The sequence below is a fragment of the Chiloscyllium plagiosum genome, unplaced genomic scaffold, assembly GCF_037043375.1.
Source record: "Chiloscyllium plagiosum isolate Xiang-an unplaced genomic scaffold, Cpla_swu_hap1 HiC_scaffold_6, whole genome shotgun sequence".
NCBI classification, from domain to species: Eukaryota; Metazoa; Chordata; class Chondrichthyes; order Orectolobiformes; family Hemiscylliidae; genus Chiloscyllium; species Chiloscyllium plagiosum.
The window spans coordinates 55,850,355-55,867,997 of record NW_028270144.1 but is presented as its reverse complement, the minus strand read 5'-3'; the positions used below and the strand labels follow the sequence as shown (position 1 = coordinate 55,867,997).

General features: G+C 43.8%; 1 protein-coding gene across 1 annotated transcript in view; it reads left to right on the top strand.

Moving 5' to 3' along the window:
- Nucleotides 1-17,643, top strand: part of LOC122551133 (piwi-like protein 4) — a 161,072-nt gene that overhangs the window by 101,423 nt on the left and 42,006 nt on the right. Inside the window, exons 12-14 of the mRNA XM_087987788.1 lie at nt 5,469-5,541; nt 7,203-7,400; nt 15,863-15,963. Coding sequence (XP_087843914.1) covers nt 5,469-5,541; nt 7,203-7,400; nt 15,863-15,963 — 372 coding nt within the window. The remainder of the gene's footprint in view (nt 1-5,468; nt 5,542-7,202; nt 7,401-15,862; nt 15,964-17,643) is intronic.

The following is a 17,643-nucleotide window of genomic DNA, read 5'->3' as shown; positions in this document are numbered from 1 at the left end:
ACCACTCATCTTTGAACATAAAATCCCTACAGTGTGGAAATAGGCCATTCAGTGCAACAAGTCCACATCGACCCTCTGAAAAGTAACCCACCCAGACCCTTACCCTATTACCCTACATTTACCCCTGACTAATGCACCTAATCCACACATCCCTGCACACTATGGGCAATTTAGCATAGCCAAGTCACCTAACTTGCACATCATCGGATTGTGGGAGGAAACCAGAGCACCTGGAGGAAACTCACGCAGAACACAGAGAGAATGTGCAAACTCCACACAGACAGTCACCCTCGGTTGTAATCAAACCCAGGTCCCTGGCGCTGTGAGGCAGCATTACCAACCACTGAGCTACCATGCTGCCCTGGCTACTGCTGCCTTCCCCTGGTGAGCCATCTTCCCCCAACAGTATCCAAAATGGTATACCTGTTTTGGAGGGAGATGACTGCAAGGGACACCTGCACCGCCTACCTGCTTTTTCTCTGCCTTTTGGTCACCCATATCCTTTCTCCCTCAGCGGTCCTAATCTGCGATGTGACCAATTCACTAAAAGTGCTATCCACGATGCTCCAAAATGAGTCCATTTGCAGCGCCAGAGCCGTCATGTGGTCTAACAAAAGCTGCAGCAGGACACACTTACTGCATGTGAAGGAGTCGGGCACATCAGCAAGAGGAGCATAACACGGGTCTGGCATCTCCTGCATTTTTACTCTTAAACTTAACTTAATCCAACTATAATATCAAATAATAGATAAATTAAAGAAAAAAAAAGTGTTTACCAATCAACCAATAAAAAAGAAAGAGAAAAATCTTACTTTATTCACACACCAGGAAGTTTTCTTTGGGCGGAGGGTGAGGGCAGGTGGGAGACATTTTAGTGTGGGCATTGTATTGTCAAGGTCAGTTGTGTCTATAACAAGCTTCTTGATCTTTAATTATTTATTTACATGTGGTGGGTGTTCTGCAAATTTCAGCACTCACCTATGCCTCTGCCAAGCTCTGGTACTATAGAGATGAACTCAGGAGTAGGGACGAAACTGGTGGGCTAGACAGCTGGCCTATATTGCAGAGAGACAAAATAAAAACTGCAGATGCTGGAATCCAAAGTAGACAAACAGGAGGCTTTGAAGAACACAACAAGCCAGGCAAAACCAGAAAGTGCAGAAGTCAACATTTCGAGTCAAGACCCTTCATCAGGTTTTAGAAAGGGGAAAGGAGCTCAGAGATAAATGTGGGGCGTAGGGCTGGGGAAAGGCAAGTGGGATAGTGATAGGTGGATGCAGTTAGGGGATAATTGCGATAGGTCAGTGGGAAGGGTGATGAATTGTAAGGTCAGGTCAAAGGGACAGGAGGAGAGTAAGTGCTGGACATGGGATAAGGTTGAGGGTGCAGAGATAGTGAAGCCAGTGAGGACTATGTTGGGGCCTTTTTAGTTGATGGGAGGGATGAATCCAGTTGGTAGCTGGAAGACAGGGTCGGGAGGTGAAGAAGGTCTGAATTGAAATGGGCTGTGAACAGGAGGTCAGACTAGCCATTTAGGACCTGGTGACAATGCTCAGTGAAATGGTCACCTAGACTGTACCAATTCTTCCAACTTTTTCCAAATCCAAGGGGTAGCCATAGGACCTAGCCACGCCTATCTCTTCGTCAGTCATAGAACATAGAACATTACAGCGCAGTGCAGGCCCTCGATGTTGCACTGACCTGTGAAATTAATCTGATACCCATATAACCTACACTATTCCATTACTATCCATATGTATGTCAAATGCCCATCTAAATGCCCTCAACGTCGGCGAGTCTACTACTGTTGCAGGCAGGCCGTTCCATGCCCCTACTATTCCCTGAGTAAAGAAACTACCCCTGATATCTGTCCTGAATCTATCACCCCTCAATTTAAAGCTACGTACCCTCATGTTAGCCTTCACCATCTGAGGAAAAAGGCTCTCACTGTCCGTTCTATCTAACGCTCTGATTATCTTACACATCTTGATTAAGCCACCTCTCAACCTTCTTCTCTCCAATGAAAACAGCCTCAGTTCCCTCAGCCTTTCCTCGTAAGACCTTGCTACCATACCAGGCAACATCCTAGTAAATCTCCTCTGAACTCTTTCCAAAGCTTCTGCATCCTTCCTATAATGCAGTGACCAGAACTGTACGCAACACTCCAGATGTGGCCTTACCAGTGTCTTGTACAGCTGAAGCATGAAATCGTGGCTCCGAAACTGAATCTCCCTACCAATAAATGCCAACGCACCATATGCCTTCTTAACAACCCTATCAACCTGGACGGGAACTTTCAGGGATTTATACACCTGGACACAGAGATGTCCCTGTTCATCTTCACTGCCAAGAATTTTACCATTAGCCCAATACTCTGCATTCCCGTTACTTCTTCCGAAGTGAACTACCTCACATTTTCCTGGATTAAACTCCATTTGCCACTCCTCAGCCCAGCTCTGCATCTTAGCTATGTCCTTCTGTAACCCACAACATCCTTCGGCACTATTTACAACTTACCTTCCACCTGGGCAGCCTACAGCCTGGAGGACTTAACATTGAATTCTCCTATTTCACATAAACATTTCACCCAACCCCCAGCTCCCTTTCCACTTCCACCTCCTCCTTTCCATTCCAACGCTCGATCCTTCCTTTCAGTTACCTTCCAGATTCATCCCTCCCATCGATCAAACAGGCCTCAACATAGTCCTCACTAGCTTCACTATCTCCAAACCCCCAACCTCATCACATGTCCAATCTTTACCCTTCTCCCTGTCTCCTTGACCTGACCTTACCTGTCCATCAATCAATCTTCCCACCTATCTGCTCCACCCTTCCCACTGACCTATGACAAAAACCCTCTACCTGCATCCACCTATTGCCATCCCAGCTATCTTTCCCACCAGCCTCACCACCATTTCCACCCCACCCCACCATGTATTTCTGAGCTCCCTTCCTCTGCCCAATTCTGATGAAGGGTCTTGACTCAAAATGTTGAATTCTCCACCTCCTGATGCTGCCTGACTTGCTGTGTTCTTCGAGTCTCCTGTTTGTCTGCATTGGCCTATATTTCCACCTATCACATTTCTGACGCCCCTCCCCCAAGTCCCTCCTCCCTATCTTTTATCTTAGCCTGCTGGACAAACTTTCCTCATTCCTGAAGAAGGGCTTATGCCCGAAACGTCGATTCTCCTGTTCCCTGGATGCTGCCTGACCTGCTGTGCTTTTCCAGCAACACATTTTCAGCTCTGATCTCCAGCATCTGCAGACCTCACTTTCTCCTCCTATATGGCATAGACCCCCACCAAAAGCCCCTGGCAGATTAAGCACTAGTTAGCTGCTCAATTGTGGATTATGTTTCTGTAACCCTGCACAATAATTCTGTTTAAATATCTATCAAATGTTCTCTTGAATGCCTCATTGAATTTGCTTCCAACAAATGCCCATCACTGCATTTCAGAATTGGATTGCTCATTGTGTGAAAAGATTTCTTCTCACATTACATTTACCTCTTTTGAAAATCATTTAAAATGTGTGCCCTTTTTTTGATGCTTTTACAAGTTGGAATTGTTTCTTCTTATTTCTATGCCAAAACATATCATGAGTTTTAAAATTGTATCAAATTTCCTCTGCGTTCTTCTGTCCCCGGAAAACAGTTCCAGCTTCACCAGTCTATCTTCATATCTGAAATTTCTCATCGCTGGAACTATTCTTTTCCACCTATCCACTCCACCCTCACCTATCACCTTCATCCCCTCCCCCACTCACCTATTGTACTCTATGCTACTTTCTCCTCACCCCCACCCTCCTCTAGCTTATCTCTCCATGCTTCAGGCTCTCTGCCTTTATTCCTGATGAAGGGCTTTTGCCCAAAACGTCGATTTCGCTGCTCCTTGGATGCTGCCTGAACTGCTGTGCTCTTCCAGCACCACTAATCCAGAATCTGGTTTCCAGCATCTGCAGTCATTGTTTTTACCTCTTTATTCTCATAAATCTCTTGTACATCCTTCCTGAAGAATGATGCCCAGAAATGCACACAGTGCTTCAGTTAAGGTGGATATCATATCTTTTACTATCCAAGCATTACCTCCCTGCTGTTGTATTATACACTGCTATTAGTACAGCCTAGGACACTGTATGCTTTCATTACCATACTGTCCACCTGCTCTGTCATTTGTTTTTATGTTTGCATATGCAGACCCAATCTCTCTGCTCCTGCACACCCTTTAGAGTAGTCCTCTTTATTTTATACTGTTCCACCATGTTCCTTTGATCAAAATGTATAGAGAGTGTGTTGCTGAAAAAACACAGCAGGTCAGGCAGCATCCAAGGAGCAGGAGAATTGACATTTCGGGCATAAGCCTTTCATCAGGCATGAAGCTTGTGGGTCGGTACACTGAGAGATAAATGGGAGGTGGATGGGGCTGGGGAGAAGGTAGCTGGGAATGTGAAAGGTAGATGAAGGTGCGGTCGAAGTGATAGGTTGGAGGAGAGGCTAGAGCGGATGGGTGGGAAGCAAGGAAAGTGGACAGGTAGGACCGATCAATGGGGCAGTGCTGAGTTGAAGCCTTGGGGACTGGAATAAGGTGGGAGGAGGGGAAATGAAACTGGTGAAATCCACATTGATCCTGTGTGGTTGCAGGGTCCCAAGGCAGAAGATGAGGTGTTCTTCGTCCAGGTGTCGGGTAGTAAGTGTTTGACGATGGAGGAGGCCCATGACCTCCACGTCGTTGGTGGAGTGGCACAGGGGTTAAAATGTTCAGCCATGGGGCGATGGGGTTAGTTGGTGCGGGTGTCCCAGAGATGTCCTCTGAAACAATCCTCAAATTGGCGTCCTATCTCCCAATATAGAGGAGACCACATTGGATGCAACAGATACAGAGATAACGTGCGTGGAAGTACAGGTGAATTTCTGTTGGATGTGGAAAGATCCTTTGGGGCCTTGGATGGAGGTGAGGGGGGAGGTGTGGGCACAGGTTTTGCATTTGCTCGGTGGCAGGCGAAGGTGCTAGGAGTGAGATTGGACTGGTGAGGTGCTTGGATCTAATGAGAGACTCACGGAGAGAATGGTCTCTCCGGATTGCAGATAGGGCTGGAGAGGGAAATATATCCCTAGTGGTGGGTCTGTTTGCAGGTGGCGGACGTGGTGGAGGATGATGCGATGTATGCGAAGGTTGGTCAAACTGTATCACCTCACACTTCTTTGCATTGAAATTCAACTGCCATCTATCCACCAACTCCACCAATACTCTGAAAACTTTAACATTGTCCCCTGCATGCCTCAAGTATTAAATTAAATAATGAAAAGCAATTTTCCTAACACTGATCCCTGGGGAATGCCGCGACAAACCGTTCAGCCTGAAAACACCAAATTACCATTTCTCTCTTTATATGTTTTGTATTATCATAACTTATGAGTTGTTAAACCCATTGTGTTAATTATTTCCTGATGGTTTGTCATTTGTTTACAGGATTCAAGTAAATGATAGCCCTGTCTCCTTCATACAAGCTTTGAGGCATCATATTGAGTCCAGTACCCAGCTGGTAATTATTTAGGCTGTCTGTATTTTTTGTTTAAGATTACATGCCAACCTAGGGCCCCTCAGCCACATGTGGCGTGCCACAGCAAATCATACCACCTGGCATCTGCTTAAATGATAGATTAATTTACAGCTCATTCACAGAGTTCCCATAATAATTACGTACCCTTGTGTGAGAAGGATCATAGACCAGGGAAAATAGATACAATGAGAAAGGTTGTTGTTCTTGAAAATAATGTATTAGTTTGTGTTATTTATGTTTTATTTGTAGCTAAAATTTCAAATACAGATAAGTATAAGTGGAAGATTTTGCAACGAACTGCTCCTCCAAAATTAGTGGCTCATTCTCTCCAGTATGTCACCAGTCTGTGATTGGAGAAGGTGCGAGCAGCCTGAAGCCCGGAGCCATGGTGTTGCAGCTGGAGGTTTTACAGAGAGATTATGTCTTGGACAGGAGGAGAAGGAGATGAGAGTCGCATCATGGGGAAAAGGCAATGAAAGTCAGATGTCTGAGGGAACCTGCAAATCAGGTCATGATGACGAGGGGTAGAGTTGAGAGAATGATAGTCAGGCACTAGGTTGCTCCTGCTAATTGTTTTATAGTTTCATTTTTTAAAAAATCACCTTTTATGAAATTCCTCTTGCACCTGTCTGCAAAATCAGTAATGACTACTTTCATTTCAAGGTGAATGATTGCTGGTGAGATAATAGTGCTGCTGGAAATTTTTTGAGCACAAAATCCCATGGATTATTTTCTTGAAGTTAAAGTTGGGTATAGAGAGGAGGAAAAAGGTGACAGAGAAAGAGGGATAGAAAGAAGAGTGTGGGAAAAGGAGAAGGAAAACAGGATATGAGGGAAGGAAAATCCAGGTCAAAAGCCAACTTACTTTCGACTGTACTTTCGAGTGAATTCCACTGAGGCCAACTCCAAGTATGCCTCATTACAGGCAACTCAGGTTAGCGTTAATTTAACATAACTCCTGAGCTCAGTCCCAGAAACCATCTCCTTCCCTGGTGGATCATAATTCGGTACTGATTGTTTTTTCTCTTCAGACGCTTGGCAATTATTAGTGGTCATTTCTATTAATAGCTCATTTAAATGATATACTTGTCACTTTGTTTTTCGATGAATGTCATGTTTGCTGTTGTGGCAACCCTTACCTTTCTGAAATTTGCCCATTGGCCACAGAAGAAGAGAAAAATTGAAATGTACCCCACTCATTTCATGAGAAAATTTTGGCCAGCCTGATTTAAGAAGGACTGCAAAGCTTCAACAAAAGAAATGACTAAATTGTCGAAGGCATCATTTCACAGTCTTTAGATACCTCTTGTACATATTGAAGAGTCCCAGTGGTTGGTTTAAGTGACTGCCCAGACCTAAAAGGAACCCCACAACATTGACAGAGAGTCCAAGATCTGCCCTGACTGTGTACAAGCTATCCCACCACTAAGCTGATACGCTTTTATTCCCTTTTTACGCCTTATAAGGCGCAACAACACATTAATTTCTACACGAAATCAAAACTGAAAATTCTGGGAGTACTAAATGCTCTGACATTCACAGTTGTTGTCCATCTGTAGACAGAGATAATATTTCATCTCAATTATCGAATAATTTTTTTTGTGCACTCTTCCCAACTGATTGCTCTTTTTCTTGAATTGTAGGTGTTGTGCATTCTACCCTCAAATCAAAAGAATAATTATGATTGTTTAAAGAAATTCTTGTGCGTAGAGAAGCCAATTCCAAGTCAGTGTGTGGTGGCCCGTACACTAAACAAGGCAAATATAATGAGTATTGTGACGAAAATTGCTTTGCAGATGGCTTGCAAGACAGGGGGAGAATTGTGGATGGTGGAGATTCCTGTGAGTATTCAGTTCTATATCTTATCTAAAACTGAAATTTTTCTTATTATTTCGGTTTTGTTAAATTCAAAAGCTTCTTTGATCCTTTTTAAGCTGCATTAATGTAATCACATTGAAGTATTGTATATTTTAATAAGTTTTCAAGAAATGTATAATTGCTGTCTTAAATCTACCTAACTACAGATCTTTAACATACTTGAAAACAACAAACGCTGGAGATCACAGTGAGTCTGACAGCATCCATGGAGAGAGAGTCATCTAGACTGGAAATGTTAGCTTGCTCTCTCTCCATGGACGCTGTTTGACTCGCTGAGATCTCCAGCATTTGTTGTTTTCAGTACAGATTCCAGCATCTGCTGTACTTGGCTCCTACAACGTCTTTAACATATCCATGTGGTGTGTCCTAACCTGTTCCCTCACATTAGTTACATTGGGAAATCAGGGACTATTGCAGTGTCCATGAGACCACAAATGCAGAAAGTATATCCAGCTGTAACCTTAGGAAATTCATACTTCAGACTTCAAGCAGTGATCGGAGTCGCTGAGTATTCAGAAGGCTGATGTCTATATTTGTAGCACTGTATTGCAAGCTGGTCATACCACAGGTGGTTGTACTACACATTAAACTGCATTGTACAGGCAGAATGGGACTCAGTCACCAGTCAGAACATTTGTTCATTTGTCAACATATCCCAAAGAGGAGTGATATTAAACTCAAAACCTAAACTCTGTTTCTCTCTCTACAGATCCATATATAGTAGTAATAAATTGGCTTGGATGGAGAATTGATTAGAATACAGGGCAAAAAGAGTAGGAATAAATAGTCATTTTCAGCATGGGATACCTTCAAGATCAGTGCTTAATCCCCATTTATTCACATCATACATTGATGACTTGGGTCAGGGAATCAAGGGCAATAATTCCAAGTTTTCTGATGTCACAAAACTCGGTGGAAGTGTGAAGGGGCGTGTAAAAGTGCTTCAAGGGGATTTGGCAAGTTAAGTGAATGGACAAATACATGGCAGTTGCAGTATCGCATAGATAAATGTGAAGTTATCCACTTTGGTATGAGAAACAGAAAGGCAAAGCATTGTTTAAATGGTGTTGGATTGAGAAAGGTTAATGTTCAAATGGACATGAATGATAAAATATGCTATTAATGGCACGCAAATCCAAATACATCACTTCCAATTTTTCTCCCTCATCTATTCTACAATTTACATCCTCAAAAATCCCAGTAAGTTTTTTCAAAAATGATTTCCCTTTCTTAAATCCATGTTAACTTTGAGTAACATTGTTGGTATTTTCTAACTGTCATGTTATCACATCTTTGATAATAAACTTAAGCATTTTGCCAACCACTGATGTTAAGATGAGTCGTCTGTAATTCCTAGTTTCTCCCTTTTTTTTGACACTGTGGGCTTACGTTTGCCACCCTCCATTCTGCTGAGAATGTTCTGGAATCTACAGGATTTTGGAAGGTGACAACCAATTGCATTCATTATTTCTCTGGCCAGCTCTTCAGTACTATGTCATGTAGGTTATCAGGCCCGAGGGATTTATCAGCTTTCAGTACAATTAAGTTCCTCAACACTATTTTTATTTTAACATTTATTTTACTTTAATTCCTCCATTCCAAAAGACATCTACTTCCCTACCATTTCTGTGAAGACAGAACTAAAGTAGTTGTTTAATTGCTCTGCCTTTTCCCTGTTCTCCATTATAAATTATCCCTTGGATGTTTCCTTGGATGGAAGAGTGTAAGAAATAGGAGCAGGTTTAGGCCATTCATCCCCTCAAGTCTGTTCCATTACCTATATGATCATGGCAGATCTGCCTCAACTCTTTCCTTGTGTCAGTTCCTCATAGCATTCAACTCATCGATATTTCAAAATCCTCTGTACCAGATAGGTTGTCCAAGGAAATCTTGGAATGACTGCATCTGTATTCACTGAGTTTAGAAGAATAAGAGGGAAATCTCATTCAAATGTAAAATTCTAACAAAGCTGTACAGACTGCATGCAAGGTTTATACTTCTCCTTGCTTGAGGGTCCAAATAGAGTCATTGTCATAGAGATGTACAGCATGGAAACAGACCCTTCGGTCCAACCCGTCCATGCCGACCAGATATCCCAACACAATCTAGGTCCACCTGCCAGCACCCGGCCCATATCCCTCCAAAACCTTCCTATTCATATACCCATCCACATGCCTTTTAACTGTTGCAATTGTACCAGCCTCCACCACTTCCTCTGGCAGCTCATTCCATACACGTACCACCCTCTTCGTGAAAAAGTTGCCCCGTAGGTCTCTTTTATATCTTTCCCCTCTCACCATAAACCCTCTAGTTCTGGACTCCCCAACCCCAGGGAAAAGACTTTGTCTATTTATCCTATCCATGCCCCTCATAATTTTGTAAACCTCTATAAGGTCACCCCTCAGCCTCCGAAGCTCCAGGCAAAATAGACCCAGCCTGTTCAGCCTCTCCCTGTAGCTCAGATCCTCCAACCTTGGCAACATCCTTGTAAATCTTTTCTGAACCCTTTCAAGTTTCACAACATCTTTCCGATAGGAAGGAGTCCAGAATTGTACGTAATATTCCAACAGTGGCCGAACCAATGTCCTGTACAGCCGCAACATGACCTCCCTACTCCTATACTCAATACTCTGACCAATAAAGGAAAGCATACCAAACGCCTTCTTCACTATCCTATCTATCAAAGATCAGGATCTATAAATACACAATGAAGAAAAATTTCACTTAGAGGGTGGTAACCTCATAGAAATTCCTACGATGTGTGGCAATGGAGGTAACATTCCTGAATATATTTAAGAAAAAAAAGAGTTTCCAGAGGTTAAGGACGTCAGAGGCTATGAGCGACAATAATATGATAGAGCTCGTCATCAAGATGGAGAGTGACATGGTTGATTCTGTGACCAGGTTCCTGAATCCAAATAGAGTTATGAGGCACAAGTTCTCTATGATAGTTTAAGGAACATTTCTGAAAGGCCTGAAAAAGAAGAGCTGAGTAGTTGGTTTAGAATTTAGCAAAGGAGTACCAAGGGATTCATTAAGAAAGGGAAATGAAGCACGAAAGTAAGCTTTGGTGAAGACAAATGTAGGACCCTTATGGTCAGAAATAGAGGAATTTATAATGGGGAATAAAGAGATGGCTGACCTACTAAATACAAAATATTTTAGTTCTGTGTTCACAAAGGAAGACATAAGTAACATACCAGAAATGTTAAGGAACACACGGTTTAGTCAGAGGGAGGTACCGATGGAAATTAGTATTAACAGAGAAATGGTGTTAGGCAAATTGATGAGATTGGAGGCTGATAAATCCCCAAGCCTTTTTTTTTCCTTTATTCATTCAAGGGATGAGTGAACCACTGGTTAGGCTAGCATTTATTATCTATCCCTAATTGTCTATAAGCTATATCCCAGAGTACTTAGGAAAGTAGTCTTAGAAATAGTGCAGCGTGGCACTGGAAGAAGTACAGCAGGTCAGGACGGATCCGAGGAGGAGAGTCGACATTTCGGGCATGCGCCTTTCGTCAGGAATGTGGGGGAGGAAGGGGTCTGAGAGACAAATAGTAGGGTGGAGGTTGTGGCTGGGGCACAAGGTAGGTGGGATGGTGATAGGTGCATCTGCAGTCCTCACTTCCTCTTTAGAAATAGTGAATACATTGGTAGTTGTCTTCTAACATTGTATAGACTCTGAAACAGTTCCTATAGATTGGAGGATAGCTAATGTAACCCCACTAATTAAGAAGGGAGTTAGAGAGAAAACTGGATATGTGAAAGGGAAGTTATGCTTGGCAAATCTGTCATAATTCTTTGAAGTGCAACTAGTAGGATGTTAGCTATGAGGAAAGGCTGGATAGACTGAGTTTGTATCTCTGGAATGCAGGGGGTTGAGGGGCAACTTGATAGAAATTTATAAGTTTGTGAATGGCATAGATAGAGTGGAAAGTGTGAGGGTTTTTCCCAGGGTGGAGAGGTCAGTTACTAGGGGACACTGTTTCAAGGTGCGGGGGAGGATGTTTAAAAGAGATATACCAGGCTAGTTTTTCACATAAATGGTGGTTAGTGCCTGGAACATACTGCTAGAGAATGTGATGGAGCAGACATAATAGCAGCATTCAAGAAGCAATTGAACAAATAAGTGAATACGAAGGGAATAGAGGAATATGGATCTTGTAAGTGAAGGCAGTTTTACAGAGGAACCTCAATTATCTGAACATTGATAATCCGAATTTCGGATTATCCAAACAAGACCGCAAGGTCCTGATGCTTGGCTAAACTGTGTTATCCAGCATTCAATTATCCGGCATTCGATTATCTGTTTAGTAACAGCAGGAATGAAGCTGTTCTTGAAGCTGTTTGTACATGTGTTTCAGCTTTTGTATCTACTGCCTGATGAAAGAGATGGAAGAGATTAAAAGCAGGTGGGAGGCGTCTTTGGTGATGTTGGCTACCTTTCTGAGGCATCAAGAAGTGTAGACGGAGTCAATGGATTATTATTTGAAAGGCTGTAAGCTAAGAGAGGGAAATGCGCAATGAGACATGGGTGTCCTCATACAGGAATTGCTGAACATAAGCATGTAGGTGCAGCAGGCGACAAAGAAGGCAAATGGCATGAAGCCTTTATACTGATAGGATTCAAATATAGGATCAGGGATATTGTGCTGCAATTATACATGGCCTTGATGAGACCACACCTGAAACATTGTGTACAGTTTTGGTCTCCTTACCTGAGGAAGGATGTTCTTAAAGAGTGAATGCAGCAAATGTTACCAGATTAAGATCTGGGATGATGTATGAAGAGTGATTGAATTGGCTGGGATTATATTTGCTGCAGTTCAGAAGAATAAGGCCAGGGTCTCAAAGATACCTACAAAACTTTAACAGGTCAGCATAGATGCACAAAGGATATTCCTGTTGGAGAGGTAGTCCAGAACCAAGGGTCACAATTTAAAGATATGGCATAAACAATTTAGGACTGAGATGAGAAACTTCTTTGCCCGGAGAGTAGTGAACATGTGGAACTTGCTACCATAGAAAGCAGTCAGAGCCAATATATTCAAAAAGTGTTGTGCTGGAAAAGCACCCCCATTCAGGCAGCATCCAAGAAGCAGAAGGGTCAACGTTTCAAGCATAAGCCCTTCATCAGGAATGAGGGGGTGGCTCAAGAGTGCTAAGAGCTAAATGGGAGGAAGGTGGGACTGGGGGAAGGTAGCTAGGAATGTGATAGGTGGATGAAGGTGGGGGTAAAGGTGATAGGTCAGAGAGGAGGGTGTGGCAGATAGGTGGGAAGGAAGATGGACAGGTCGGACAGTTCAAGAGGATGGTGCCAAGTTGAAGGGATGAAGGTTTGGATCTGGGATAAGGTGGGGGGAGGGGAAATGAGGAAACTGGTGAAATCCACATTGTTCCCATGTGGTTGGAGGGTCCCAAGGCGGAAGATGAGGCATTCCTCCTCCAGGCAACTGGTGGCCAGTGTTTGGTGTTGGAGGAGGCCCAAGACCTCCATGTCCTTGATGGAGTGGGAGGGAGAGGGTGTTAGTCAACTGTTCACCATCCTCACCCACTCCAACCTCTCACCCTTGCAAGGTGCAGCCCTCTGCTCCCTCACCTCAAACCCCAACCTCACCATCAAAACAGCAGACTGGATGGAGGAGGGGAGCGGGGGTGGGGTGGGAGTGACATGCAGTGGTAGTTTGGCACTCCAACCTCTACACTGCTGAAGCCAGGCACCAATTTGTAGGCACTTCCTCTACTGCCCCCTTGACCACAACTCCAGCTCCCATGACCAAACATCATCTCCTATACCATCCACAACCTCATCGCCTCCACTAACAACCTCATAGTCCAGGAACCCCGCACCGTCCAGTTATACCTCCTTCTCAAAATTCACAAACCTGACTGCCCCGGGCAACCAATCGTCTTAGCCTGCTCCTGCCTCATCGAGTTTATCTCTGCATACCTTGACACTGTCCGGTCCCCTTTGGTTCAGGATCTCCCCACATATATTTGAGACACCACCCAAAACTTCCACTTCCTGCATGATGTTCGTCTCCCTGGCCCTCAATGCCTCATCTTCACCATGGACATCCAGTCCCTGTACACATCCATCTGTCATGACTAAGGCCTCCAAGCACTCTGTTCCTTCCTCTCCCGCCAACCCAACCAGTATACTTTCACTGACACACTCATTCGTTTGGCTGAACTGGTCCTCACCCTCAACAATTTCTCCTTCAAATCTTCCCACTTCCTCTCGACCAAAGGAGCAGCCATGGGCACCCACATGGACCCGAGCTATGCATGCCTCTTCTTTGGGTATGTGGAACAGTCTACCTTCCGCAATTACCATGGCACTATTCCTCACCTTTTCCTCTGCTACATCGATGACTGTATTGGCCCAACCTCATGCTCCCACGAAGAGGTTGAACAATTCATAAAGTTCATGAACACCTTCCACCCTGCCTCAAGTTCTCCTGGACCATTTTGATCAACTTCCTCCCCTTCCTGGACCTCTCCATCTCCATTTCCGGTGACCGACTCAACATGGACATCTACTTCAAACCCATCCACTCCCACATCAGCCTGGACTACATCTCTTCCCACCCTGCTTCCTGTGAAAACATGATCCCTTATTCCCAATTCCTCCATCACTACTGCATCTGCTCCCAGGAGGACCCCTTCCACCACAGATCATCCCAGATGGTGTCCTTCTTTAAATACTGCAACTTCCCCTCCCATGTGGTCGATGATGCTCTCCAGTGCACTCCTCCATTTCCCACATCTCCACCCAGTCCCAACAAGGACAGAATCTCCCGGTTCTCACCTTCCACCCCAACAACCTCCAGATACATCGTATCATCCTCTGCCTTTTCCGCCACCTACAAACAGACCTCACCATCAGCAAGACATCTCCTCTCCCACCCCTATCTGCATTCCCGAGAAATCGTTCCCTCTGTGACTCCCTTGTTAGGTCCACACCCCCACCAATCCGCCCTTTGCTCCCGGAACCTTCCCCTGCCACAGCAAAAAGTGCAAAATCTGCATCCATGCCTGTCCCCTCACCTCCATCCAAGGCCCCAAAGGATCCTTCCACATCCGACAGAGATTTACCTGTACTTCCACACACATCATCTAATGTGTCCGTTGCTCTTGATGTGGTCTTCTCTACATTGGGGAGACAGGATGCCAACTTGCGGAATGTTTCAGGGAACATCTTTGGGACACATGCACTAATTAACTCCACTGCCCTGTGCCTAAACACTTTAATTCCCCCTCCCTCTCACCAAGGACATGCAAGTCCTGGGCCTCCTTCTCTACCAAACTCTAGCCACCCGATGCCTGGAGGAAAACAGCCTCATCTTCCGCCTTGGGACCCTCCAACCACATGGGATCAATGTGGATTTCACCAGTTTCCTCATTTCCCCTCCCCCTACCTTATCCCAGATCCAACTTTCCAACTCAGCACCACCCTTTTGAACTTCCTACCTGTCCATCTACCTTCCCACCTATTCACTTCACCCTCCTCTCTGACTTATCACCTTCACCTCCATCTTCATCTACTTATCACATTCTCAGCTACCTTCCCCCTCACCCCACCCCCCTCCAATTTATCTCTCAGCCCCCTTAAGCCACCAGCTCATTTCTGATGAAGAACTTATGCTCAAAATGTCAACTCTTCTGCTGTTCAGATGCTGGCTGACTGGCTGTGCTTTTCCAGCGCCACACTCTTTTACTCTGATCTCCGGTATCTGCAGTCTTCACTTTCTTCAAGGTCAATATATTGTATGATTTCAAGAAGGAGTTGGATATATCACTTGGGGCTAATGGGATCAAAGAATGTGGAAGAAAATTAGGAACATGCTATTAGTTGGATGATCAGGCATGATAATATTGAATAGCCTCCTCCTACTTCTCTTTTCAATGTTTTTTATGTATAAGGAGAGAACAGGATTATGGCATTGAGCTGGATCACTATGATTATATTCAATGGTGGAGTACGTTCACTGGGTAAATTTCCTGCTCCTATTTTCTATTTTCCCACCGTACTACATGTGTGTCTTTTTGGATTGCTGATTCAATTTTCATTTTGTGAATTGGGGCATGTAATGCCATTATATGAGTTGTGAAAGAAATTTATGACCAAATCACTGGCATCTATCACAAGGGCCAAATGATTAGGTGTCATCTACTGTCTATTTAGAACCTCTGCTTGCTTGCAACCCCATCTTATGTTTCAGTTGCACTCCTAGATGTACGAAAGACCCTGTGATTCAAGACTTGTAGAGGAAGTAAACTCATATATAATCAAGCTTACTGCCCATTTTACACACAGCTTTTAAAATATTTTTCCTAAATGTAGTCTGATTATTAATATCTATACATTTGAATCATGAGGGTTTTGTGGTAATTACATAAATTAAACATTATTTTGCAGTTAAAATCTTTGATGGTAGTTGGCATTGACATTAACTTTGACACCCTGAGAAAAGGGATATACGTTGGATTTGTTGCAAGCATCAACAGTACAGTCACAAAGTAAGTTCTGTTTTAACTCTGCTCAGAATTCTGCTTCGTTAAGTATTGCATTTACAAAGCAACTTTCAGATTACTTATCCTTGTTTGTTTATTCATGTAATATAAATGGTCAGTGATGAAACCAGCATTTTCACCCATTCCTAATTGACTTGGAGAAGGTGTGGTGAGCTGCCTTCTTGAATCTTTTCAGTCCATTCGGTATATCTATTCCCACAGTTTGTCAGAACTTCTGGGAAAGGCAGTGAATGATCACATCAGACACAGTCACTTCTTATATCAGCAGCTGTTGGGTAGGAACATGGTAAGTGTGAAGTGTGTGCAGTAAGTAGGATGAGCCAATAGGGAATGGATATGGATATTTGGGGGCTCACTAATACCCTCAGGCTGAGCCTGGAAGCTATTGGCAGAGGATCATTCACTGTCACTTTCTATCATGTTAGAAATCAAAATGCTCAGTTTGGAAGAAAATGGCTATGAGCACACTCAGAGTGTGTGCACGAGTGACTCATCCTGTGAGGGAGAGGGCTGCAGCAAAACTGATCACAGGTCTTCTAAAAGGAAAGAACGTTCTCCACAGTCTTATACAATATATAGCACAGAGGTTGCCTGCTCTCTGGCCATCCTGCAGTATTGATCCTTTGTGTGTGTTGCAGCCCCTAGCACAGCCACAGCTGGACAACTCTGATGGCTCATCTTTGTGCACAGAGAAACCGAACATTGGAGATGTTGAATGAGGAGGGACAAGATGTAAGCGTGACCCAATTCTTTGCATTTGCATTGTTTTCCTGGCTTCCAGATGTAGGCTGCCAGCGCTGATCTCCAACCAAGGAGCCTCATGTGTGGCCACAAAATGCTGCCTCGTGGTGTGATAATATGTTTAGCACCAACAAAGACTCAACCACATGAATCCTAACATCAGAAACATTTATGCATTTATCACGTGTGCCACAATGTGCCCTCAATTCATTCTCTTCTGTTCAGTAAGAACAGGGAAGGTGGTAAAAGGGGGAGTTATGGCATTGCTAGTCAAGGACAGTATTACGGTGGCAGAAAGAATGCTGGAAAATAGATCTACTAAGGTAGTATGGGCTGAGGTTAGAAACCGGAAAGGAGAGGTCACCCTGTTGTGAGTTTTCTACAGACCTCCAAATAGTTCCAGAGATATAGAGGAAAGGATAGCCAAGATGATTCTGGATAGGAGCATTAGTAACAGGGTAGTTGAGGTCTTTAACTTTCCAAATATTGACTGGAAATATTTTGTTCAATTACTTTAGATGGACCAGTTTTTTGTCCAATGTGTGCAAGAAGGTTTCCTGGCACAGTATGTAGACAGGCCATCAAGGGGCGAGGCCACTTTGGATTTGGTACTGGGTAATGAACCAGGCCAGGTGTTAGATTTGGAGGTAGGTGAGCACTTTGTTGATAGTGACCACAATCTGGTTATGTTTACTTTAGCGATGGAAAGAGATAGGTATATACAGCAGGGTAAGAGTTATAGCTGGGGAAAAGGCAATTATGATGCGATTAGGCAGGATTTAGAATGTATAGGATTGAGATGGAAACTGCAGGGGATGGGCACAATTGAAATGTGGAATTTGTTCAAGGAACAGCTACTGCATGTTCTTGATAAGTTTGTATCTGTTTGGCAGAGAGGAAGTGGTTGAGTGAGGGAGCAGTGGT